A 26,279-nucleotide genomic window follows, 5' to 3' on the forward strand; every position below is an offset into this window, starting at 1 on the left:
GATTGCTGAGTATGATTGTAATAAGAAAGAAAAGAGTCATTGTTTGAAAAGCAATCCTAATTCTTCCTCAATAAAAATCAACATACATTGTATGATATGGGTAATTATCAATGTTGTTCAAAGATATTAGTAAAAGAATGTGGAGTATTGTAGAGGAAATTAAGTTGCCCCTATTTTATTATACTTTTGTAGTCTAATAATCAAGATTTATAGCAAGATAGAGAGAAAAAACAATTGGTTTATGTGTAAATATGATTTTAAACTACTGTTGGATGAATATGGAGATGTACATGTACATGTATGATAGTGAACAGATGAGTTTAGGATATCTGATATCTTCAGTAATCATAGCAAAGTTTTCCCCTTGGATCACTTACAAGCTGTGAGTACGATGCTTGCTGAGTTTCTCTGTCCATTGCTAACACTCATAACAATCATGGTGTAATTATCTCCTGGTGTATCAAGTTCTTCACATGAGGCAAGATATACCATGCCTTCAACATTACTCATCATTTTAGTTCCATTGTTGCACTCAACTTCAAACTCATCTACAAAACCTCCAGGAAACTCCCATGTTGCACTCACAGACGTTGTAGTAGAGTTACCGGCAACTAAGTTGACGCTTAGGGGTACTAGAAGTAGATATTGTATGGAGATACATGTAGTTTGATTGTCAGTTATTGTGAGGAATTGATGAGATGGTTTTTTACACTAAGAATGAAAATTTAATGTGGTAATGAATTGATTGAAATTAGCACTATGTATATTTAGGAGAGTAATTTTGGGGACAATTCTATTTTTTTAATGTTTGCTGAGTGTGATTTTAATAAGAAAGAAAATAGTTATTGTTTGAAAATTCTTCTTTGTTCTTCCTCAATAAAAATCAACATATATTGTATGATATGAGTAATTCTCAATGTTGTTCAAAGATATTAGTAAAAGAATGTGGAGTATTGTCGAGAAAATTAAGTTGTCCCTATCTTCTTATACTTTTGCAGTCTGACAATCAAGATTAATAGCAAGATAGAATGAAAAAACAATTGGTTTATGTGTAAATATGATTTTGAACTACTGTTGAATGAATATGGAGATGTATGATAGTGAAAAGATGAACTTAGGATGAGCGATATCTTCAGTAATCATAGCAAAGTGTTCTCCTTAGATCACTTACAAGCTGTGAGTACGATGCTTGCTGAGTTTCTCTGTCCATTGCTAACACTCGTAACAATCATGGTGTAATTATCTCCTGGTGTATCAAGTTCTTCACATGAGGCAAGATATACCATGCCTTCAACATTACTCATCATTTTAGTTCCGTTGTTGCACTCAACTTCAAACTCATCTACAACACCTCCAGGAAACTCCCATGTTGCACTCACAGACGTTGTGGTAGAGTTACCGCCAACTAAGTTGACGCTTAGGGGTACTAGAAGAGGATATTGTATGGAGATAGTTTGACTGTCAGTTATTGTGAGGAATTGATGAGATGGTTTTTTACACTAAAAATGAAAATTCAATGTGGTTATGAATTGATTCAAATTAGCACTATGCATATTTAGGAGAATAATTTTGGGGACAATTCTATTATTTTTAATGATTGCTGAGTATGATTATAATAAGAAAGAAAAAGCTATTGTTTGAAAAGCAATCTTTGTTCTTCCTCAATAAAATCAACATACATTGTATGATATGAGTAATTCATAATGTTATTCCAAGGTATTAGTAACAGAATGTGGAATATTGTAGACAAAATTAAGTTGTCCCTTTTTCTTATACTTTTGTGGTCTAACAATCATGATTTATAACAAGATAGAGAAAAAAACAACAATTGGTTTATGTGTAAAAATGATTTTGAACTACTGTTGGATGAATATGGAGAGAACAGATGAGTTTAGGATGACTGATGTATTCAGTAATCATAGAAGAGTTTTCTCCTTGGATCACTTACAAGCTGTGAGTACGATGCTTGCCGAGTTTCTCTGTCCATTGCTAACACTTGTAACAATCAAGGTGTAATTATCTCCTGGTGTATCAAGTTCTTCACAGGAGGCAAGATATACCATGCCTTCAACATTACTCATCATTTTAGTTCCATTGTTGCACTCAACTTCAAACTCATCTACAAAACCTCCAGGAAACTCCCATGTTGCACTCACAGACGTTGTAGTAGAGTTACCGGCAACTAAGTTGACGCTTAGGGGTACTAGAAGTAGATATTGTATGGAGATAGTTTGATTGTCAGTTATTGTGAGGAATTGATGAGATGGTTTTTTACACTAAGAATGAAAATTTAATGTGGTAATGAATTGATTGAAATTAGCACTATGTATATTTAGGAGAGTAATTTTGGGGACAATTCTATTTTTTTAATGTTTGCTGAGTATGATTATAATAAGAAAGAAAAAGCTATTGTTTGAAAAGCAATCTTTGTTCTTCCTCAATAAAATCAACATACATTGTATGATATGAGTAATTCATAATGTTATTCCAAGGTATTAGTAACAGAATGTGGAATATTGTAGACAAAATTAAGTTGTCCCTTTTTCTTATACTTTTGTGGTCTAACAATCAAGATTTATAACAAGATAGAGAAAAAAAAAACAATTGGTTTACGTGTAAAAATGATTTTGAACTACTGTTGGATGAATATGGAGATGTATGATAGTGAACAAATGAGCTTAGGATGAGCGATATCTCCAGTAATCATAGCAAAGGTTTCTCCTTCGATCACTTACAAGCTGTGAGTACGATGCTCGCTGAGTTTCTCCGTCCGTTGCTAACACTCGTAACAATCATGGTGTAATTATCTCCTGGTGTATCGAGTTCTTCACATGAGGCAAGATATCCCATGCCTTCAACACTACTCATCATTTTAGTTCCATTGTTGCACTCAACTTCAAACTCATCTACAACACCTCCAGGAAACTCCCATGTTGCACTCACAGATGTTGTGGTAGAGTTACCGGCAACTAAGTTGACGCTTAGGGGTACTAGAAGTGGATATTGTATAGAGATAGTTTGACTGTTGGGTTATTGTGAATAATTGATGAGATGGTTTTTAAAACTAAGAATGAAAATTGAATGTGGTTATGAATTGATTGAAATTAGCATAATGTATATTTAGGAGAATAATTTTTGGGACAATTCTATCATTTTTTTAATGATTGCTGAGTATGATTGTAATAAGAAAGAAAGAGTTATTGATTGAAAAGCAATCTTTGTTCTTCATCAATAAAAATCAACATACATTTTATGATATGAGTAATTCATAATGTTATTCCAAGATATTAGTAACAGAATGTGGAATATTGTAGACACAATTAAGTTGTCTCTTTTTCTTATACTTTTGTGGTCTAACAATAGAGATTTATAACAAGATAGAGAAAAAACAATTGGTTTATGTGTAAAAATGATTTTGAACTACTGTTGGATGAATATGTAGATGTATGTCTTCAGTAATCATAGCAAAGTTTTCTCCTTGGATCACTTACAAGCTGTGAGTACGATGCTTGCTGAGTTTCTCTGTCCATTGCTAACACTTGTAACAATCATGGTGTAATTATCTCCTGGTGTATCAAGTTCTTCACATGAGGCAAGATACCCCATGCCTCCAACAGTACTCATCATTTTAGTTCCATTGTTGCACTCAACTTTAAACTCATCTACAACACCTCCAGGAAACTCCCATGTTGCACTCACAGACGTTGTGGTAGAGTTACCGGCAACTAAGTTGACACTTAGGGGTACTAGAAGAGGATATTGTAATGGAGATATTCTTATGGCAATTAGATGTCATTACCAATGAATGGTACTGTAAAAGTAATTCCTACTTTTGTTGATAATAAAGAAAACTGTGGTAGATCTACATGTCTGTGAATTTAACTAGACTGGAGAAGAAATATTTGTGTGCTTTTTTAAAATGTTAACTAGATTACAATAAAAACATATTGTGAGAATGTGGTATCAAATCATTTTGAAGATAGGTCCCGAAAAAGTTAAATACTAGATGGGCATACTTCATTACATTAGCAAACCTTGATACACATTCTGGGTTCTGTCTCCTAAGAGGGTACAAATAGTTATAAATGGGACACAATCAGAGCCATTGCTTATTAGAATAATCCATAAAACTTTGGTAATGTTTGATGTTTTGATCACTTACACGCAGTCAAGACAATGCTTGCAGAATTTTCTTTCCCGCTGCTGACACTCGTGACAACCATGGTATAGTTATCACCGGGACTCCAGACACTGTCGCATCTAACCAGATACATGTAGCTCTCTTCAAGATCAGTTTCACCAACAAACACTGTCGCATTACTCTCTGTACCATTGCTGCAGTCAACCTCAAAGACATCCACTAACCCACCAGGGTAGGGCCACATGGCACTGACAGAAGACGTCAAAGAATCTCCGGCAGACAGGTTTACGCTAAGGGGCACTAAATTGCAATTGAATGTACATTTATATTTACATACTTGTGGAACCTGGTAAAATACATTGACATTAAAACCCCTGCTTATCAAAATAGACTGGTTAGAAGTTTAAAAAGAGAATTGTGTCATCAAAGGTATTGGACAATCTGCAGATGTAGGGCCACATGGCATCGACAGATGTCCTCAAGGACATTCCTGTAGTGAAGTTTACACCAAGACATACTGCATCTGCTCGGCACTGCATCTGCTTGGGATATATTTACATGTACTATGATATTACATGCACACAGTCAACCCTACTTCAAAAAGGAAGACTGTCGTTGAGAATATCATCTACGGTAGTCAGAGACATCCATCCATCACCCTGGGACCAAAGGGTAGGGCCACAAGGCACTTGCATAGGTCATCAAGGATATACCTGCATTGAGATTTACACTGTATGACTGAGAGAAACTTAGTAATTATGCCAAGCACTCAAGGGAAAATAAACTACATGTACATACTTGCTTAATAATAAAAGCAAAATGGCTTAACAATAAAATCAAAATGGTCACATTTGGTAGAATGAGAGGGGAGGGGGAGCGAAAAATATCATTAGCATCTGCACATGCAGTCATGTTCACATTTGAAGCAAACAACACAATTTGTACAAGCATGCCATTTTCATTTCAATCAACATACTGTATAAAAAAAAGTGCCAGTGTCAAGAATATTGAAAATTAAAAAAGCAAAAAAAAAAAGGAAAGAAAACAGAGCATGTGTAAATGCGTTTTATGATAATCTTTCAAGCCAGTGAAAAACAGCATACACATAAAATACAGACAAGCACATATATGCAAAAAATATGAATATTGATTCTTTGGCCTTTCAATGTACTTGTAATGAAGTTATTTTTTTTATAAAGCATTTGCATTAAAAAAAAAACGGATCCCTAAAGACAAATTGGCAACATGAAATTGCATATATGATGCAGGTATGAACCCCTATTCAGAGTTCAGAGGCCACGCTTACACATATCTCCACATGCTACATTGTACAGTGTATATTGAAAAGCAAAAATTTTCATATACATGTAATTCGATGCACTCATCTTTTTTCAAGAATGTTGATAACAATGAGCTTGGTTACCCATTAGAATTATGGCATTTTCTGGCCATTATGACTTAATTCAAATCTCGCGCCCTCCCTCGGTAATGTTTTCATTCTTAATATATATACAGGTGTATATCATTCTTAGTATTGTATTCTTTAAAATAACTGTTTAAGCAAGTAACATATTTAGTAATTGAAAATTAGACAAAGATTATATCTTGACATTTTTGGCCCATTCGACTCATGACAAGGTGTTTTACAACAAGTGGAGCGCCTCTGACAGTCTCACCTGCATCATGCGATTCAATAGAACAGCAGTGCTGACTTTGAAAACTACTATAAAAAATCTATTCACAAAAAACACCATTCATATAATGATACAATACTACGTTCATTGATAATAAATGACATTTGACCTTGATCATGTGACCCAAGACTTGTCAGTGAAACTTGATTACCCCTATATCCACATTTTATAAACTATATCTACAAACTCTGAAAGTTATGACAGCAATCTAATAATTACCTCCAAAATGACCTTAAATGACCATTGACTTTGGTCCTGTGACCTGAAACTCGCATGAGAAGTTCAATGATACTTGATTACTCTTATGACCAAGATTATTCAACAAATACCCCCAACATGGCCAAAGTTCATTGGCCTTGAATGACCTTTGACCTTGAACATGTGACCTGAAACTCGCACAGGATCTTCAGTGATACTTAATTACTCTTTTGTCCAAGTTTCATGAATCAGATCCATAGACTTTTAAAGTTATGATGGTAATTCAACAAATACCCTCAACTTGGCCAAAGTTCATTGACCCTAAATTACCTTTGACCTTGGTCATGTGACTTGAAACTCAGGCAGGATGTTCAGTAATACTTGATTAACCTTATGCAGACCTGCCAACCTCTGGGAATAAAAAATTGTATTCTGTGATAAAAAAAAAAAAATTTCCCCAAAAAACTGTATTTCATAATAAAATGTGTGGTGCGCGCACTCATCGCCGCGCTCAAGCTGCATGCAAGCTAAAATGCGCACTGCTCTTGCAGATGAAAAAAAAACATTGAAACATGTGTATATCTCACCCTGGTTTTAACAAAATGATTTTTTGTTACAAAATTGTATTTTTTAAAGAAACAAGTGGAACGTCTCTGGCAGTCTCGTCTGCATTACGCAATGCAATATAGCAGCAGTGCTTCCTTTGAAAATGGCTAATGAATATTACAGTGTATTCACAGAAGAAAACACTAATATGATAATAAAATATTATGCCCATTGACCCAAAATGACCTTTGACCATGATCATGTGACGTAAGACATGTGCAAAACAATCATTCATACTTGATTATCCTTAAAAATGTCGATGTTTTATGAGCTAGATCCATAAACTTCCTTAGTTATAATGCCAATTCAACACGTACTCCCAACACGGCCAGAGTTCATTGACCTTTAAATGACCTTTGATCTTGGCCATGTTCCTGAAATGCATACAGGGTATTCAGGGATACACTGCTGCTCTTATGTCCAAGTTTCATGAACTACCGTAGATCCATAGATTTTTAAAAGTTATGATGACGATTCCACAAATAACCCCAACATTACCAAAGTTTGTTGACCCTAAATGACCTTGGTCATGTGACCTGAAACTCGCACAGGACGTTCAAGGATACTTGATTGCTTTCATGTCCACGTTTCATGAACTAGATCCATAAAAGTTCAAAGTTATGATGAAAATTCCTCAAATAAACCCAACATGGCCAAAGTTCATTGACCCTAAGTGACCTTTGACCTTGGTCATGTGACCTGAAACTCGCACATGATATTCAGGGATACATGGTTGCTCTTATGTCCAAGTTTCATGAACTAGATCCATAAACCTTTAAAGTTATGATGACAATTCCTCAAATAACTCTAACATGGCCAAAGTTCATTGACCATAAGTGACCATTGATCTTAAATCATGTGACCTGAAACTCAGGCAGGATCTTCAGTGATACACTATTACCCTTATGTCTACGTTTTATGAAATGGGTCCATATACTTTCGAAGTTATGACTAGGCCCGTTTTGAAAGTCCATTTTTGATGCACGTGTACACGGCGTGTTTTTCGGTCGTGTACACGTTGTAAACACTGAGAGCGAGTTATGTTTTTAGTGTTTCCGACATTTCGACACGGACCCGCATCCCCGCCCGCAATAACATGTCAATGTAACATAAAAAGGGGTCTATAAGCCTAAGTCGCGGTTTTAAAGCTTACCTGAGAAGTTAGAAGTATCAATCCACGAAAATTGGTGCAATTAAAAAGTTTACTCGGCTTAGCAGCGCATTAAATTAATAAAGAATGCAAAAGAAAATCAGTGCAGGGCCCTAGCTAGCGCCGACGTTCGTTGGATGCGCATTTTGCATACTGTACCGTACATGCATGCACAGATCGGTGCAGAATTAAGTGTAACTTAAGTTATCGATTGATTTTCATTATTTTATTGCCAATTTGAGGAGTGTTTGTTCGTAGGCTTGTAGCACATGTGTACGAGCGTATAACACGTAACTGTAGCAATGATCGCTGTCGCAATTGGTGATTCTCAAATTGGCTCTGAGTGTGATTGAGCAATGCTTTCGAGACCGGAGCAGACCCATTTCGTGGTACAAAAACTTGAGTCTCCAGAATGAATGTGGATTAAGATTTTGGAAGTAAACTCACTCTAGGTTAATTGAAATATATTGACATATTAGTGATTAAAACATGTGCAGTGTCTGAGAACTAAGAATTAATGTGAGGCTGTGAGCTTGTTCACTGACTTTACAGTCCCACGCAAGCTTTATGCAGATGCTACCGTGTACACAGTGATGGAATTTAGTATAAGTGCACTGACTTGACCGTGCGTGTACACGTGTACCCGAAACGAGCCTAGTTATGACAACATTTCAAAAACTTAACCTTGGTTAAGATTTCGATATTGATTCCCCCAACATGGTCTAAGTTCATTGACCCTAAATGACCTTTGTCATGTGACCCGAAACTCAGGTAAGATGTTCAGTAATACTTGATTACCCTTATGTCCAAGTTTCATGAACTAGGTCCATATACTTTCTAAGTTATGATGACATTTCAAAAACTTAACCTTGGTTAAGATTTCAATGTTGACGACGCCGCCGCTGTCAGAAAAGCGGCGCCTATACATGTAGTCTCGCTCTGCTATGCAGGCGAGACAAAAACGTACTGTCATATTTTGGTTGCAAAAACGTACTAAATACGCCAAAAACGTACTGGTTGGCAGCTCTACTTATGGCCAAAATTGATGAACTACATGTAGGTCTACATACTTTCTAAGTTAGCTGTCATTTCAAAAACTTAACATTGGGTTAAGATTTGGTGTTGACACCGCCGCCGTCGGAAAAGCGGCGCCTATAGTCTCACTCTGCTATGCAGGTGAGAGAAAAACAAGACAAAATATGCAGATATTCTATTTTGATGCAAAATGGGTAAGTTAATCCGATAAAACTCATTTTAAGTTCAGAGCCTTCACACCACAATCATTTTAGGGGATGATCTAGTAATGAAATGGAATAGTGACATGCACATTTGGGAGGATTTATCAAAAGATACACTTTAACACCAAGGAAAAAAAAGACTTACAAGCAGTAATGATAACTGTAGCAGGATCACTAGCTTTGTTGTTACTCAATGTTACAACAGTAATTGTATGGTCTCCCCCAGGTCCAGGATCTGCTGGAAGACCAGTACAAGTCACACTGACAGCATCTTCAGTCAATGGTAGCATTGTTCCATCAGGACAGATTGCATTATAGCCACTGACTGTACCGGCAGGCTTGGTCCATGTTGCAGAGATTGAGTCAGTGGTTGCACCAGATTCTTCAAGGTCGCTCACCTTATTGGGCACTAAACCGTAAAAGAAAAAAAGAAAAAGTATTGAAGAGATCAGTGTGCCACATACTGCAATGGATTTACTTTTTGATACGTGTAGTGTAGAAACAAAAACACTGTTTCTATGGTGAGAAGGACTTTATTTCTCATGTACTTTTGTTGCACCTCCCTCATAAAACCAGAGGATGAAGACCTTTAAATTGTGTTGATTATATATTATGTAGGGATACATACTCTCATGTCAGATCGCGAAGCCTGACATACCTTTGTTGATTTAATCTCATATGCGTCCATTTTGTAGTGTAGTGTAGAACAAATGGCAATTATACCAAATTGAAAGTAGCACAAATGGGTTAATCCTACATGTATGTGGACTATCTGATAAATAGACCAGCTGGTAGTAGACTTAGTGATTATAAACAACAAAATCTACATGTAGATCTACATGTACTGTAGATGAACTTGATCTATAGTTCTAACTTGTAGAAGGGATATAAAACAAATACAAAATGCCTTTCTTGCATCATGGACCTGCTACAACTGGACATTCAACGAATCCCCTCCTTTTGGCTAAAGACAGTCGCCGCTTATCATTTTATAAACAAACCGCAACAGCCGACGCTCATCAAGCAGGCCGTAAGCCCACTGTCGCTGACAGACAGCAAAAAGCGATTGTGCGCAGCTCGAATACATTGTGATGTTGTTCGTTTACTTTCCAAAGCATCTGCGCACAGCAGCGAATGCTAGCACTGTCAAAATGACTGCAGAAACAAGAAAACAGCCAAGAATTTGCGGGGTTTTTTTTATGTACATTGCTCACAACCGCTCACTGAAAGCATTGCTATCACCGTGCAAATCAGAATATCTTTTAAAAAATTGCAGCGAAACGCCATTAAAAAAAAGTTACTATTTTACATTTCTTCATTACCCATAGTTTTTGCTCCATCCTTGAAAGACATATACATGTATGATCTCTTAATGAAATGGAATAGTGACATGCACATTTGGAAGGATTTACCAAAAGATACACTTAAACACCAAGGAAAAAAAAGACTCACAAGCAGTAATGATAACTGTAGCAGGATCACTAGCTTTGTTGTTACTCAATGTTACAACAGTAATTGTATGGTCTCCCCCAGGTCCAGGATCTGCTGGAAGACCAGTACAAGTCACACTGACAGCATCTTCAGTCAATGGTAGCATTGTTCCATCAGGACAGATTGCATTATAGCCACTGACTGTACCGGCAGGCTTGGTCCATGTTGCAGAGATTGAGTCAGTGGTTGCACCAGATTCTTCAAGGTCGCTCACCTTATTGGGCACTAAACCGTAAAAGAAAAAAAGAAAAAAGTATTGAAGAGATCAGTGTGCCACATACTGCAATGGATTTACTTTTTGATACGTGTAGTGTAGAAACAAAAACACTGTTTCTATGGTGAGAAGGACTTTATTTCTCATGTACTTTTGTTGCACCTCCCTCATAAAACCAGAGGATGAAGACCTTTAAATTGTGTTGATTATATATTATGTAGGGATACAAACTCTCATGTCAGATCGCGAAGCCTGGCATACCTTTGTTGATTTAATCTCATATGCGTCCATTTTGTAGTGTAGTGTAGAACAAATGGCAATTATACCAAATTGAAAGTAGCACAAATGGGTTAATCCTACATGTATGTGGACTATCTGATAAATAGACCAGCTGGTAGTAGACTTAGTGATTATAAACAACAAAATCTACATGTAGATCTACATGTACTGTAGATGAACTTGATCTATAGTTCTAACTTGTAGAAGGGATATAAAACAAATACAAAATGCCTTTCTTGCATCATGGACCTGCTACAACTGGACATTCAACGAATCCCCTCCTTTTGGCTAAAGACAGTCGCCGCTTATCATTTTATAAACAAACCGCAACAGCCGACGCTCATCAAGCAGGCCGTAAGCCCACTGTCGCTGACAGACAGCAAAAAGCGATTGTGCGCAGCTCGAATACATTGTGATGTTGTTCGTTTACTTTCCAAAGCATCTGCGCACAGCAGCGAATGCTAGCACTGTCAAAATGACTGCAGAAACAAGAAAACAGCCAAGAATTTGCGGGGTTTTTTTTATGTACATTGCTCACAACCGCTCACTGAAAGCATTGCTATCACCGTGCAAATCAGAATATCTTTTAAAAAATTGCAGCGAAACGCCATTAAAAAAAAGTTACTATTTTACATTTCTTCATTACCCATAGTTTTTGCTCCATCCTTGAAAGACATATACATGTATGATCTCTTAATGAAATGGAATAGTGACATGCACATTTGGAAGGATTTACCAAAAGATACACTTAAACACCAAGGAAAAAAAAGACTCACAAGCAGTAATGATAACTGTAGCAGGATCACTAGCTTTGTTGTTACTCAATGTTACAACAGTAATTGTATGGTCTCCCCCAGGTCCAGGATCTGCTGGAAGACCAGTACAAGTCACACTGACAGCATCTTCAGTCAATGGTAGCATTGTTCCATCAGGACAGATTGCATTATAGCCACTAACTATACCATCAGGCTTGGTCCAAGTAGCAGAGACTGAGTCATTGGTTGCACCAGATTCTCCAAGGTCGCTCACCTTATTGGGCACTAAACCGTAAAAGAAGAAAATAAAAAAGTATTGAAGAGATCAGTGTGCCACATTCTGTAATGGATTTACTTTTTGATATGTGTAGTGTAGAAACAAAAACACTGTTTCTATAGTGAGAAGGAATTTATTTCTGATGTACTTTTGTTGCACCTCCCTCATAAAATCAGAGGATGAAGACCTTTAAATTCTGTTGATTATATAAAGTATATGTACATGTAGGGATGCGAATAATTTGTTACATGATTTACCATCTCCCATGTCAGATCGCGAAGCCTGGCATACCATTGTTGATTTAATCTCATATGCGTCCATTTTGTAGTGTAGTGTAGAACAAATGGCAATTATACCAAATTGAAAGTAGAACAAATGGGTTAATCCTACATGTATGTGGACTATCTGAGAAATAGGCATATTGCTTGTAGGCAAAGTGATTAGAAACCCCACATTTACATGTACCAGTGTAACATCCAATTTAGTCCCATTTGGTTGAATTTTAAAAGACAAGTCCACCCAAATCATAAGTTGATTTGAATAAAAAGAGAGAAATCCAACAAGCATAGCACTGAAAATTTCATCAAAATCGGATGTAAAAAGTTTCGCTTAATTTCACATAACAGTTATATACACATCTTGGTCAGTATGCAAATGAGACGACATCATCCACTCACTATTTCTTTTGTACTTCATTATATGAAATGTGAAAGATTCTAATTTTCTCCTCATTGTCAAGTGAAACAAAGATTAATTCCTTCCTGAACATATGGAATTAGTATTTTTCAATACTATATGGTTCAGTCAAATTGATCCTTATCATTAAATCTGTAAAAAATTAAATATTGTATAAATAAAGCAATAAAAAACAAAAGAAATAGTGAGTGATGGACATCATCGACTGTCTCATTTGCATGTCACTGAAATGTGCATATACAGTGTAACTGTTTTGTGATAAAATAAGCGAAATTTTAAAATGTCATATCTTTCTTATTTTACATCCGAATTTGATGAAATTTTTAGCATTTTGCTCGTTTGATTTTTCTCTATTTATTCAAATCATCATTTTTCTGGGGTGGACTTGATCTTTAAATACTTCAATGAAAAGATACCACCAAACCTGTGTTTATAGTCAAAGTTGTCTCCCATTTGAAAGGAATATCTACTGCAGACCCTGGGAGCGTTTCATGAAAGGCCTTGTCGGGCGTTTTATCCAACAAGTCCCGTTTTATCCAACAGTTACCATGGAAACAGTGCCTCTCAGCCAATCAAGGAAGGATATCAGATCTGGGGAGCGTCGGATAAAACATGACTTGTCGAATAAAATGTCTGACAAGTTCTTTCATGAAAGGCTCACCTGACAATTTGCTAAACAAAAATGTTGATGAAATGTTGATGATGCTTCCTTGTAACCATTCCACTGAGATTGCTAAATATTATTTTCTTTATATTTCCTTGATGATTACCTGGTTAGAGTTCAAAACATTGGGTACATCATGTATATAAATCATGACATAATTATGTATTATTGTATTCCAAAATATACACATTATTTTTTTGCATTTCCTTGATCCTTTATCTAAGCTCCATATCACAAAGGTTGGCAATCAATCACTAAACGGTTCTGGCCAATCAAGATTAATGTTCCATACATGTACATGTGTAGTTTAAAAATTTAACCAGGAACCAATCAGAAGTGTTCTCTCATATTAGCTATCCATATCACTGGCCCTTCTGTTCAAGGTCCTTAGCAAGACTGTATTAGATCAGACAGCACAAAATTCTAATTAATCACAGAACCCTATTAAAGCCAAAAAGATAATTCTTATCATTTTATCTGTTGAGGACTTATTCACAGTATGTGAGATAATCAGAATAGGAACAAGTATAAGACTATTAATTCCTACTGTCAGATATGACCTCTGACCTTTAACCTCAAGAAACTACATCATATTCTTGTCACTCATGACCCAAGATTGAATCGGCCAAGCAGTTTTTTTTACAGTTATCTGAAGAACAAAAACGTCGTGGACAGGCATGCCGACAGCAACCACCAACCACATACGGAGGCATAACAATGATAATCATAATAGCTGGGTAGCACTTTTTGCCTGAAGATACAAAGTGCCACTGTTAGTACCCTGCTTAAGCTCTAGGAACAACTTGTTCAACAACATGCACTCGATGCATTCAATTAATTAATCCTGCCAGGTACCCATCCGGCTCACCTGGGTCAAGTGCAGCAAAGTGAAATATAAATTTCTTGCTGAAGGAAAAGACGCCATGGCTAGGATTCGAACCCACGACCCACTGCTTGAAAGATGAGAGTCAGAAGCACTAGACCACAACGTGCATAGGAACTTGAAGGAACTGTACATGTACCCCACACGGAGGACCACTATAAGCATTAACCTGGCTTGACTAAAAGAGGATCCTCCTATTTTAACTGAAGAGATACTGCTCCATAACTTCATTTCTGATAATTCACAAGGGAAGCAAGCTCACACTGCATATGGTCCCTCTCACTGAATACATATATAGACTATGTTATGAATAGCGGGTCATTATATACATTTTGAGATAATCTAAATACATGCAGAGGACATTATTTCAGATCCCAATTCCAAATTCAAATCATTAAAGGAAATAGAAGTTTTATTTGAAAAAAAGTATGCAAGTCTTTTTCAGGAGTATAACATTGTAATGAATGCCATACCGAATGTTTGGAAAAGGAACAGGTTTGAGTTCTACAGAATATTTTGATGAATGTAAATAGGAAAAGAGGTTCAAAGTTATTTTACACCATTATTTCAAATAACATAAGTATTAAGCCTAAAGCTGAAGAAAGATGGGAAAATATTTTACAAGAAGAAATTGATTGGAAATCTGTATGGTTATTTAATTTACAAGCTGTCAAACAAAATAGAATAACAGAGTTTAATTATAAGTTATTACATAATCTTTTACCTCATAGATATAATCTGTATAAATGGAAGTTAAGAGATAATCCTTTATGTTCACATGACAATGAAATACAAGACCGTGTACATTTATTTGTAACGTGTAAGAAAACAAAATTATTCTGGAAAGAATTTAGTAGCATTGTTGTAGGCATTAATTTTTATTTTAATGTTGCTACTTTAATAAAAGGATATAAGATAAAAAACAAAGAGTATAGAATTTTGAATCTTCTTATTATGTATGCAAGGTATGCTATTTTCTTCGATTTTTATTCGAACAGAAAGTCGGAGTTGTAGATTTTGGTATACTTTGTTTATTCAAAAGGTTGATTTGTAATCGTTTAGAAATAGAGAAGCATTGTAAAAGTAAAAATTTGTGTATTTTTGAAAACAGTATTTTTGAAGAAAATATTTCATGCTTTGTATGACAATGTTTACATTTTATGTTACTATTACATGTGATTATTTTATCAATTAAATTATTTTTAAAAGAAAAAAAAATACAGAAATTCAGAGAATAAATAAGCCTATAATTTAATTTGTACAGAGAATCTAAATATTTAGAGAGGAAACATACTTGTTTTGATACTTATTTACACAATCATTGCGGTATGAATGTACTGAGTGTATATTAGTGTGTTAATATTTAAGTACCTGTAGGTCTATATCATAAGACTACACTACTCAGAATGTTGCATCATGGGTTACACACCTGACCAGATTTGAGCGATTGACGACTGAGGTGGAGCTGTACAAGGTGGCTGGTTTGTACTTGCTATATTGATACTTTATCTCTAATTAAATGAAATCAAGGGCATAGAGGAAATAGTTTGCACATGAAACAAGAACGCCCTTCTTTGCAAATTCCCCCGGGGGCAATCATCGGTACTTGACCTTGATCCTATTCAAACTCATTGAAATATCATACTCGCTGAAAAACAATCAGCAGCTCTTGTACCTTGCACTAACGAATGTTCATAAGGGGCTTTCATGTTCCAACACACAAACTCCCCCAAATAAACAGCGATCTGTATTCAAAAGAAGAAAAAATCCCCAAGTGCATTCAAAGTCTGAAATATTATGTCAACAAGAACTTTGTTTTGTAAAAACTGTTTATCAGGCTTGCATCAGGGTGTGACAGAATTTTTTCCCCGCCAATAAATTATTAAGGACGGTTCTAAAACGTACTAAAAACACTTCAAGCTAAACCTGAGTAGTCATGGTCTGTAATGATGTAAGGAAAAATTGTTTAAAATAAAATTGTCATTGTTGCCAGATCATTGCTGATTTTGATCTTAATGGTACTGAAAATGTGAATATGAAAAATCTTAAGGAATGCTAACGAGGAAATGGTAGTCCTGAAAAAATGAACAAAATGATCTGTAAAGTTCTTTCTCTGATGATGCAAACGTTGAAAACAGCAATGCAGAAGAACAGCCAGTTCCCCAAAATGGTGTGATGCCTTCGATCAGAAAAAACAAGTCTTCTTTAATATTCTAGACATGGACATGTTTGGGTATTACCAGCTCAGGCAGCAAGCCAGATAAATTACCCAAACTTAAAGATAAATTCCAGTTGTTGGAATGATCTCAAAATGACTTTTTACAGAATTTAATATAATGATCATTAAAGTGTCTGTTTGTATGAATAAAAAATATGTGCCAAAGGATTCTGGAAGAAATTGTGTAGTTGCTGAGAAATAAGCAAAATAAGCGCGGATTCGGTCACTTCCGTCGGGTCTTTATTCCAGCAATAATACACTGTCCCACGTGTGCCTATCTGTGTTGGCGATCTTCAGTGTGATCGTTTTTTAGCTAGATATTATGATTTCACAAAGTTCAGTTTATGTAACTGTACCAGATCTAGATCCACGATGATATATCAATACTTTACCTTGGTTTTACAGACTTTCTCACGAAATCAGTGTTTTACCGCAACTACGTTCATTTAGCTTTAAGAATAGTTCAACTACATATAAAGTGATGTTTATTGCATTCATATTTTCAGAGAAAACTGTTAAGATTATTTTACCCCTTTTTTATCCGATTCAGCACCCTATAATCTCAGTAATCATTAAAGTATTGCTCATGTGTGATCATTTCTGCAAAGTATTATGATACATATGTACATGAAAATTTTGTGGCTAAAACCCCCCAAAACCAGACCTGCCAACCTCTGGGAATGAAAAATTGTATTCTGTGATAAAAAAAACTATATTTTTCCCCAAAAAAGTGTATTTCATAATAAAATGTGTGGCGCACTCGCTCATCGCGGCGCTCAAGCTGCATGCAAGCTAAAATGCGCACTGCTCTTTTTTTTTTTTTTTTTTTTTTTTTTACAAAAACGTATTTTTGTTGCAAAAACATACTAAATACGCCCAAAACGTACTGGTTGGCAGGTCAGCAAAACCCACCATTTTGCATATCAAACAAAAATACAGGTGAGTGGTCGAAGTCGAATCTCTTGGTACAATACAAATTTATTCACCTTGGGTGAAATTCGATTGAGAAGATGATATCAATACATGTTTCAATGAATATTCTGTTTTTAAAATAATGCTTCCGGGTAGGTGAATAATCGACTTATAGAAGGCCAACAGATTCTACTGTAAAACTCAGGGTTCCCAGCTTTTCAAGAAAACAAAACTCCCTGATTTTTCCCTGATGAAGTTTAAAATTCCCTGATAATTATTCAAACCCATTCCCAGTTTTGTATTTTTTCTAAGTTGTTGCCGTGAATGACATGTATTTTTCAGTATAAAAACAAAAATGTAAAACTAATCAGTACCACCATAACCAGTCACTCAATGGATGTTGTTTTGATATGCAACAAAACATAACAGAGTTTGATTGACTACCATGCTTTTGACTTTTGGGCCAATCAAAATTCCCTAATTATTCCCTCATTTGGGCATTTTCCCCTGATTTCAAGTATTCTTATCAAATTCCCTGATTTTTCCCTGACTGGAAAAAAAGTAAAATAATTTGCCCTGATGGACTGGGAACCCTGGGGCCCGTTGCAGAAAGAGTTGCAATCGATCGCAACTCTAAAAATCATGCGCAACTTGATTTTCAACCATAGTCAGGTCCAGATTTTAAAAAATGTGCTCAGAAAAAGTGCTTTAGGCATTTTGTGTTAATGCTGATTTATCAATTGTTTTAAGGTAATTCAGGGGTGCTGAATCCAAAAATGCTGTTTGCCAAACTTGATTCCGACGTTTTCATCCTCAAATTGGCAAAAAACAAAATGGCGGCATTTTTAAAGCTATTTCCCATATTAAACGATTTTTATGGGTAATTGTATTTCAGAAATTGGGATCTATGCGTTATTTTCGATGTCCAGGGTTGCAAACATAATGTGTCCGATCGATTGATTCGTCAGCCATCTTTAATTCCAAGATGGCTGTCATGATCCACAGCTGCTGATTGATAAATAATATGGCCAAATGTTTGATAATTTTGGGGTGATGCTGGCATATTCACATTGTGATATCTTTAACGAGTCCGCCATTTTTTCCTTGCCTGCATAGCAGAAGCACGACATGGACGTCACTTTTCCGACGGCGGCAATGACCATGGCGGCGGCGAAATCAACATCAAATCTTAACCGGGGTTAAGTTTTTGAAATGTCATAACTTTTAGGGTATAGATGTCTTTTTCATGAAACTTAGGCATGTTAGGATTAAAAAAAATATATTGAGACAGGTAATATAGTTTAAAAAGGTCGTCAAGGTTACATGGAAATCCAGCATGGCGTCCACAACGGCAGCCGTTGTACCATCAACTCCAAAAATAAAGTTAATCCTCAAAATTGAAATCATCAAAAAGCTGCAAATAATGAATCAGGACAGGTTTACAAGATAGTGAGTATGTCAGCGAATCCAAGATGACCTTCCAAACTGACGTCTATAATGTACGTCTGGACATTGTATCTTTGAAATGGTCCAAATTCATAATATATACACCTGGGGCCTGTTGCATAAAACTTTTTACCTGAGAAAACTCTGGTAAAAACTGAAAACTAAGGTTAGTCGGATTTCTGCCATTGACTTTCACACAGGGCAAAAACTCCGGTAAAAAAACCTGAGTTTTCTCAGGTAAAAAGTTTTATGCAACGGGCCCCAGGTAGAAATACATTTGGGGTCTACCGATAATAAAATAAAACATAAAAAATCATGGTTCCAAAGGAAAAAAATTACATTGGAAAAATTCCAAGGTTTATCAGTGGTGCAGTTTTGCAAAAAAATGATAATGGCCTATAAAACAGTTATTTCTTAAAAATCTGGCTGCACTGAGTGCATATACTATCTACCTAGAAACATTTTTGTGTCTTCCTCATGGTTTCAAAGTTCAAATAATATAGGTGAAGACGAATTACATGGATACACCGTTGTCCATTTTGTAAAAAATTGAAGAACGTTCCAAAAATTAATTCGAATTGGCCACCATTAATACAAAAATGACAATACTTCATATCCCATCTAGTGCCACTATTTTGGTGTCTCTGTTTTTAAGACTCATGAAAATACATTTTACAAGAATTAGTGACATAATATCATTAGATGGTGGTGCAACAATAAGCAAACATCCAAAAAACAAACTTTAAAAACTAACTTTTTAGACTCCTTAATTGGAAGCCATCTTGGATTTTAGACATACGGGACCATTGATTGCCCTTATAACTTATCCTAATGTATTACTTGACCATTTAAACCAAGGTTTAGACAACATAATCATATACCCCAGGCGGATATTAAACAAACTATGTCAGTTTTTAGGTAACAATAGCCATTATTGACTCCAAGTTTGGAAGCCTTTTTGAATTTCTGGACATGCTGGACCTCTGGCTGTCTATGTAACATGTCCTAATTTATTACTTGACCCTTTTAACCTTGGGTTAACCCCCAAAATCATATACCCCAGGCTGATATTAAACAAACTATGTCAGTTTTTCGGTAAGAACGGCCTATATAGACTCCATTTTTGGAGCCATTATGGATTTTTGGACATACTGGAACCACTAACTGTCCTTGTAACTTGTCCCAATCTAATACTTGACCCTTTAAACCATGCTTTATACTAAAAAATCATATTCTGCAGGCGATTATTAAACAAACTATGTCGGTTTGTAATTAACGACAAACATTTTATACTCCATTTTTGCAAACCATCTTGGATTTTTGGACATGGAGGGCCATAAACTATCTTTGTTACTTGTCCCAACGTATTTCTTGACCCATTAAATGATGGGTTAGACACCAACATCGTATCCCCAAGGCAGATATGAAACAAACTATGTCGGGTTTTAGGGTTTTTAGATAAAAACAGCTATTTTAGACTCCAATTTTGAAAGCCATCTTGGATTTTTGGACACGGTGGACCGTTGACTGTCCTTGTATCTTGTCCCGGTTTACTTCTTGACCTTTGAAAATCACCAATGAATAAAACCGAAATAAAAGACAATAAATAGGTAATAGATGAATTGTGAATTTTTAGGCCATGGCAGCCATTTTTACGCAATCTTTGATTTTCAGATACCCTGGAGTGCTTATGTTCACTCTTTCCTTTCATCCCCTACACCTTTGAATACATGTATGCACCGAAAAAAGTTGTCTAGGGTAGAAAAAATGCTGGTTATCTTAATTTTCAGTTGATGGCGGCCATCTTAGACGCCATCTTAAAAATAACCACTTTCCTGGATCCGGATTTTGATGGATTTTTTGCATGTTATTCCTGAGATCAAATAGTACCAGAAATCGTTGACAAACATTTTTGCTACAAGTTTTGGGGGTCAGAATAGAGTAAAAATGGGTGCAGAATGGCGGCCATATTGTATTTGCCAATTTGAGGATTTTAACATCAAAATCAAGGCTGGCAAACAGCAAATTTGGACTCAGCGCCCTCGAATTATGCTAAAACACTTCTCAATTCAGCATTAACACGATTTGCCTAAGGCAGTCTACTTTTCTCAAATCTGGACCTGACTACCAATCAACAGCGCGCATTTGGGACTTACGATTGATTTTTTGACTTGTGTTTAAACGCAACTCTTTGTGCAACGGACCCCTGAACCTGCAGTATGATGAGCAAGTGACCAAATATATAAACAAAAATGTGCAATAATCCACTGATTTTTTTTTAACCAATGAGAACTTAATTGAAATGGATGTAATACAAAAGAAATGTAATCTTCCAACCACCTTTCTGTATACATACTAACATTATTTCAGACTGTGTAGACTGCAATAATAGATGTCAGAAATTGTTTAATGGTATCTGGCTCAACAGATAACATGTATTTATAAAATTGTGTGAAATATTGCAAAAGTGGTAGAGAGATCCATGAATAGTATGATTCATCCTGTAAACTTGAAAATGTATTTTTTTCTATGGTAGAGAGATCCATAAGAACAGTTATAAAAATGACTTCAGAATCTAGATGAAATTTTGAAATAATGATCCAGGGAACCAAGGAATATTTTTAAATGGTACAGATATCCCCAAATAATGAAATATGCAGATGAATCCATTTGAATATAGAAAAATGCCATATAAATCTGTAAGATATAGTGAGAATGTATATAGTGAGAATGTACAGTATGTAAAAATGTCATATCCATGAAATAGTTTTAAAGTGGCATTTTATCCATGAAACATTGTAAAATGGTCAAAGGAATCTGTGAAATATTGCAAGAACTTCAAAGGAATTAGTAGAATACTGTAAGAATGGTTAGTGAATTTGTGAAATATTGTAAAATGAACAGAACTGTGAAATATTACAAAACGAAAAAGAAACCTGTAAAATATTTTAATGGTAAAAAAAGGGATCTACAATGTATGTAGTATAGATTTCAAAATGTATAGGAATCATGAAATATTGTGAACTGTTACTTTCATTATAAACTTGTAACCAATGAATATCGCAAATACTATAGGGATCGATATAAAAAGTTCATGAAAAATGGTGTTGTGCTTTAATAGAAAAAGAGTGCAAAATGATGTACAGTGTAATTGCTAACACAATATATTCATAACTTTTATATTGATGCTTAAAATAGAAATTTCAGTGCACTGTAGAGTATCAGTATATAGAATTTTGCAGGGATCCATGAAATAATATGCAAAGACTGAGGAAAATATTACAACATGGGAGAGGAATCAGCAAAATAATGAAGAATAATGCATGGAGATGGCCCAATGATACTGCAAGATGGTGCATAATAGATGGTCCAATCTAGAAGAATCAGCGAAAGATGACGCATGGAGGTGGTCAGAACCGATGCCATGAGAAACTTACAGGTGTACAACTGAATCTTTGAGGTAGCATTCTTGTTGCCACTAACAGACACCACAGAGAAATTATAACCAGTCCCTGCTGTGGGTAGACTCTCACAAGTCACTTGGTAGGTGAGGTTGGCCCCTACATCAGTTATGACCTCAGGGGTTTCGTCATTTTCATAACAAAACACCTGGAAAGAGTCTATCTCTCCTGCTGGATGGTTCCACGTAGCAGTGAAGGACGAGTTGGTTGAATTACCTGCTTCGATAAGTACCATATTCGGTACTACATTTTGCAAAATGGGATGAAATAAATTTGAAATTGTAATCATCTTGATTCTAGCTTCCATTAGGTGCTCCCATACCCACCCAATCACAGTTTAACTGTTAGGGCACTTTCTGACTGGGAATTCTAACCAGATCAGAAAAATATCTAGTATTTTTCCACAGGGAAAGGAAAGCACTTGTGATATCCCCAAAGAAAATACCTAGAAATTAGTTTCTACTTTTTCAAATTTTCAAGAAGATTCACAAGGATTTCTCAAATGCAAAAAAAAAAATCCATGATGGTATTCACATTTCTTTTTCAATGTTTCCCTACTAAAATATATAATTTTTTCAGATTTGATTTTTTTTTTGAAATAAATTTTTCAAAATACCCTTATATGTTTGTCTATTTTCACTAAAAGACTTTGAGCTGTAGGAATTATATCACAGAACTGAGGCAAATTTAAATGTTAAAGTTGACTCCTAATTGTAGCTTGACTTGGTAATTCTTTTTCTGGTACAAAGTTACATTTGGCTTCGTGTTCAGATGGAAACTTACTAGCTGTGATGGTGACAGTAGAAGCATTACTGTTTTCATTTCCACTCTGTGATGTCACATTGATGGTGTACTCTGCTCCAGCGGTCGATAGCATCTCACAAGATACCATATATGAGTTATTCCTGCCATCCTCTGATATTGGTGAAGCCGGATTTGCTGTACCCTCTGAACACACAACATTGTATTGATCAACAATCCCTTGAATAGGAGTGGTCCAGTTGGCAGAGACAGAGTTCTCTGCGGCCCCAGATTCAGTGAGGTCTGATACAGGAGAAGGTCCTGCGAGAAAGAAGAAAAAAGTCAATACTTATTATACCAAAGGGGTATCACTATATTTGGTCTGCGCTTAACTTCAAGAACTTCTGTCAAATACAGAGCACATAACAGCTGATCTGCTAAAGCCAGGATAGTCATGCTGTATTTATTGTAGCTCAAGAGCCCTGTCGCTAAGAATTATTCAAGAAAGTAAAAAAGGGGCCTAAGCTTTCGATCCTAGCAGAATCTTCGTCGGAGATTCTGCTAGGATCGAAAGCTTAGGCCCCTTTTTGACTTTCTAATTTACTCCATTGGCTCTCTTTTATTAGATAAGCAGTTTTCAGCAGCTTCTTTTTGCCAAGAATTATTCAAGCAAGTGCTACGCACACACAATTGGCATTAATTATATTATTCATTACAGCAGGGAATGCTAGCATGAATCGTTAATTCCAGACATTGTTTCATCGTTGATGAAATCCCTGGAATAGATTCAAGCAAAAATATCATTGTTGAGGGGAGATGCCAGGTCTGCCATGTATGCAACAGCATACACAGGTGCCATGGAACCAGAGGGGGGGGGGAGGACTTCAGCATCCACCCATTTTTTTTCTCCAAACCTTTTACAAAAGTATAACAAGTGGAGCGCCTCTGGCAGTCTCACCTGCATTACGTGATTCGATATAGCAGCAATGCTGACTTTGGAAACAGCTATTGAACAATTATTCACAAAAGAAAACATTCATATGATAATAAAATACTATGTCCATTGACCCAAAATACTTTTTAGCATGATCATGTGACCTATGCCAAAAAACAATCATTCATACTTGGTTACCCTTATGTCTATGTTTCATGACCTAGATCCATAAACTATGATGCCAATTCAACAAATAGGGGAGATCACGGTTAGTTGGAACGCGGGGTAAGTTGAAACATTGTAATTTTCTTTAACGCCTGTCAAATAAATTTATGCAATACTGCCCTCAATTTATTGCTATTAATAATACAACACTTGTATTATTAATAGCAATAAATTGAGGGCAGTATTGCATAAATTTATTTGACAGGTGTTAAAGAAAATTATAATGTTTCAACTTACCCCGCATTCTAACTAACCCCGATCTCCCCTACCCCAAACACGGCCAAAGTTCAGTGACCTTAAATGAACTTTGATCTTGGTCATGTGACCTGAAACACGCACAGGATATTCGGTGACACGGTTGCTCTCATGTCCAAGTTTCATGAACTAGATCCATAAACTTCAAAAGTTATGATGGCAATTCCACAAATATCCCCACATTACCAAAGTTCATTGACCCGAAATGACTTTTGACCATGGTCATGTAACCTGATTCTCGCACAGGATGTTCAGGTGGGTGTTTCATAAAGCTGTTTGTAAGTTAAGAGCGATTTTAAGAATGGGTCAATTCCAGCGTAACGGACCTGACGTTCAGACAAATTTTTGTAATTCAAAGGTTTATACAGTAGAATTAGCAGTCTTTTGATAATTGTTATTAAGCTTATCAGACACATTTAAGTATCAGTTACATACACATAAAATTTCAAATCGTTTCGCTGAACAGTTGCGGAGAAATTGCACTCTTTGTGAGCGTAACGGACATGACACGAAATGGACGAAGCATTTTTACCTCCTATTGCTTATCAAAATTCCTGTGAATTCTTAGATTGCATGCACCTGACGTTGGTGTTAATTTAACCTTAAGATCATGCTCTATCCATAAAATGGTGTTTAACAAGTTTTGCAGTGCATTCTGTATTCATACAGTAGCTCAAAATGTAGCGTAACGGACATGACACACGAAGCGTAACGGACATGACAGTTTCGTCCACTTTTTGTAAGCGAATATAATTATTTTATTACAAGATATGGTACAAGTCTAATTGTTTACATGTTAAGGCTAGAGGTTAGAGACACACATCATAACTGGTAATCTGTAATATCTCCTATTATTTTGCAATTTGAAAGAGGGGCTTTTCGTACAATATTAACAAAAAAATATTTAGAAAAATTTCTTTTACACCAGTTAACAACAGTTAATGAGTATTTTCCAGTTACTACCATCGGCCACACCTAATTAAAGGAGAAAAAGTTGATAGTAAAGATCATTTTTTATTAATGACTTACTATTTGATAATATACACTAGCGTAACGGACATGACACCCTTACGAAGTGAACTTCATCAGCACTTCTTAGTTTCAAAATGAAAGAAATATGAATAATGAATGTAATTATGAAACAGCAAAGTACCTTTACTAACATTCTTAAGAAAAATATGTATATCATTGGCAGGTATCATTAATTTTAGCTATAGCCTACATGATAATTTCATATAGAATACAATGTTTATCGTACCAGTACGGCACACTGAGAAGACCAAATCTCATTTTTTGTGAGAAGAAAACAAAATGTACCAGACCTGTATAAATCCAAGATGAACATATTATGAAATGTATTTTATGATAAAGAATATGTACTAGTAGTAATTAATGTCAGTTTTAAGGTTTTAAAACATTATATTAAAAAGTATTTAAAAATTTAATAGCAGTACCTGGAAACCAGTCTTTCATTATCGATTATGAATGAGTTGAAAGGTTATCGGAATGTTTTTAAATCGCTTTTGAGATGATTTTTTATTCAAAATAAATATCATCCTGAGTATAATCATCCTTTCATCAAATCTTGAATGTTCTAAATCTTACGATCTTGCTTGCTGACAAATGTGGCTGTATCTAATTTTGTTGCATTGTCCGCGCTGCTTGTTTACAAATGAAGATACATCATTCAAATTGTGATTATGGCTGACCAAAATACTATGATGACATAATTTATTGATCGTGCCACATTCCTTCCACAGCCCCTTTGCTTTGTGATATTGCAAAGAAGTGCCACTGTAGA

General features: G+C 35.6%; 1 protein-coding gene across 1 annotated transcript in view; it reads right to left on the bottom strand.

Annotated features, from left to right (window-relative positions):
- LOC129283071 (receptor-type tyrosine-protein phosphatase beta-like) overlaps nt 1-23,379 on the bottom strand; it is a 100,729-nt gene extending 77,350 nt beyond the window's left edge. The window contains exons 1-11 of the mRNA XM_064113748.1: nt 23,107-23,379; nt 22,300-22,566; nt 11,788-12,051; nt 10,480-10,743; nt 9,173-9,436; nt 4,163-4,441; nt 3,492-3,746; nt 2,736-2,990; nt 1,949-2,203; nt 1,172-1,426; nt 378-632 (exon numbers count right to left, since the gene is read on the bottom strand). Coding sequence (XP_063969818.1) covers nt 378-632; nt 1,172-1,426; nt 1,949-2,203; nt 2,736-2,990; nt 3,492-3,746; nt 4,163-4,441; nt 9,173-9,436; nt 10,480-10,743; nt 11,788-12,051; nt 22,300-22,566; nt 23,107-23,215 — 2,722 coding nt within the window. The 5' untranslated portion in view covers nt 23,216-23,379. The remainder of the gene's footprint in view (nt 1-377; nt 633-1,171; nt 1,427-1,948; nt 2,204-2,735; nt 2,991-3,491; nt 3,747-4,162; nt 4,442-9,172; nt 9,437-10,479; nt 10,744-11,787; nt 12,052-22,299; nt 22,567-23,106) is intronic.
- Nucleotides 23,380-26,279: the final 2,900 nt, after the last annotated feature.

This window comes from Lytechinus pictus, chromosome 19, assembly GCF_037042905.1.
Source record: "Lytechinus pictus isolate F3 Inbred chromosome 19, Lp3.0, whole genome shotgun sequence".
Lineage (NCBI taxonomy): Eukaryota > Metazoa > Echinodermata > Echinoidea > Temnopleuroida > Toxopneustidae > Lytechinus > Lytechinus pictus.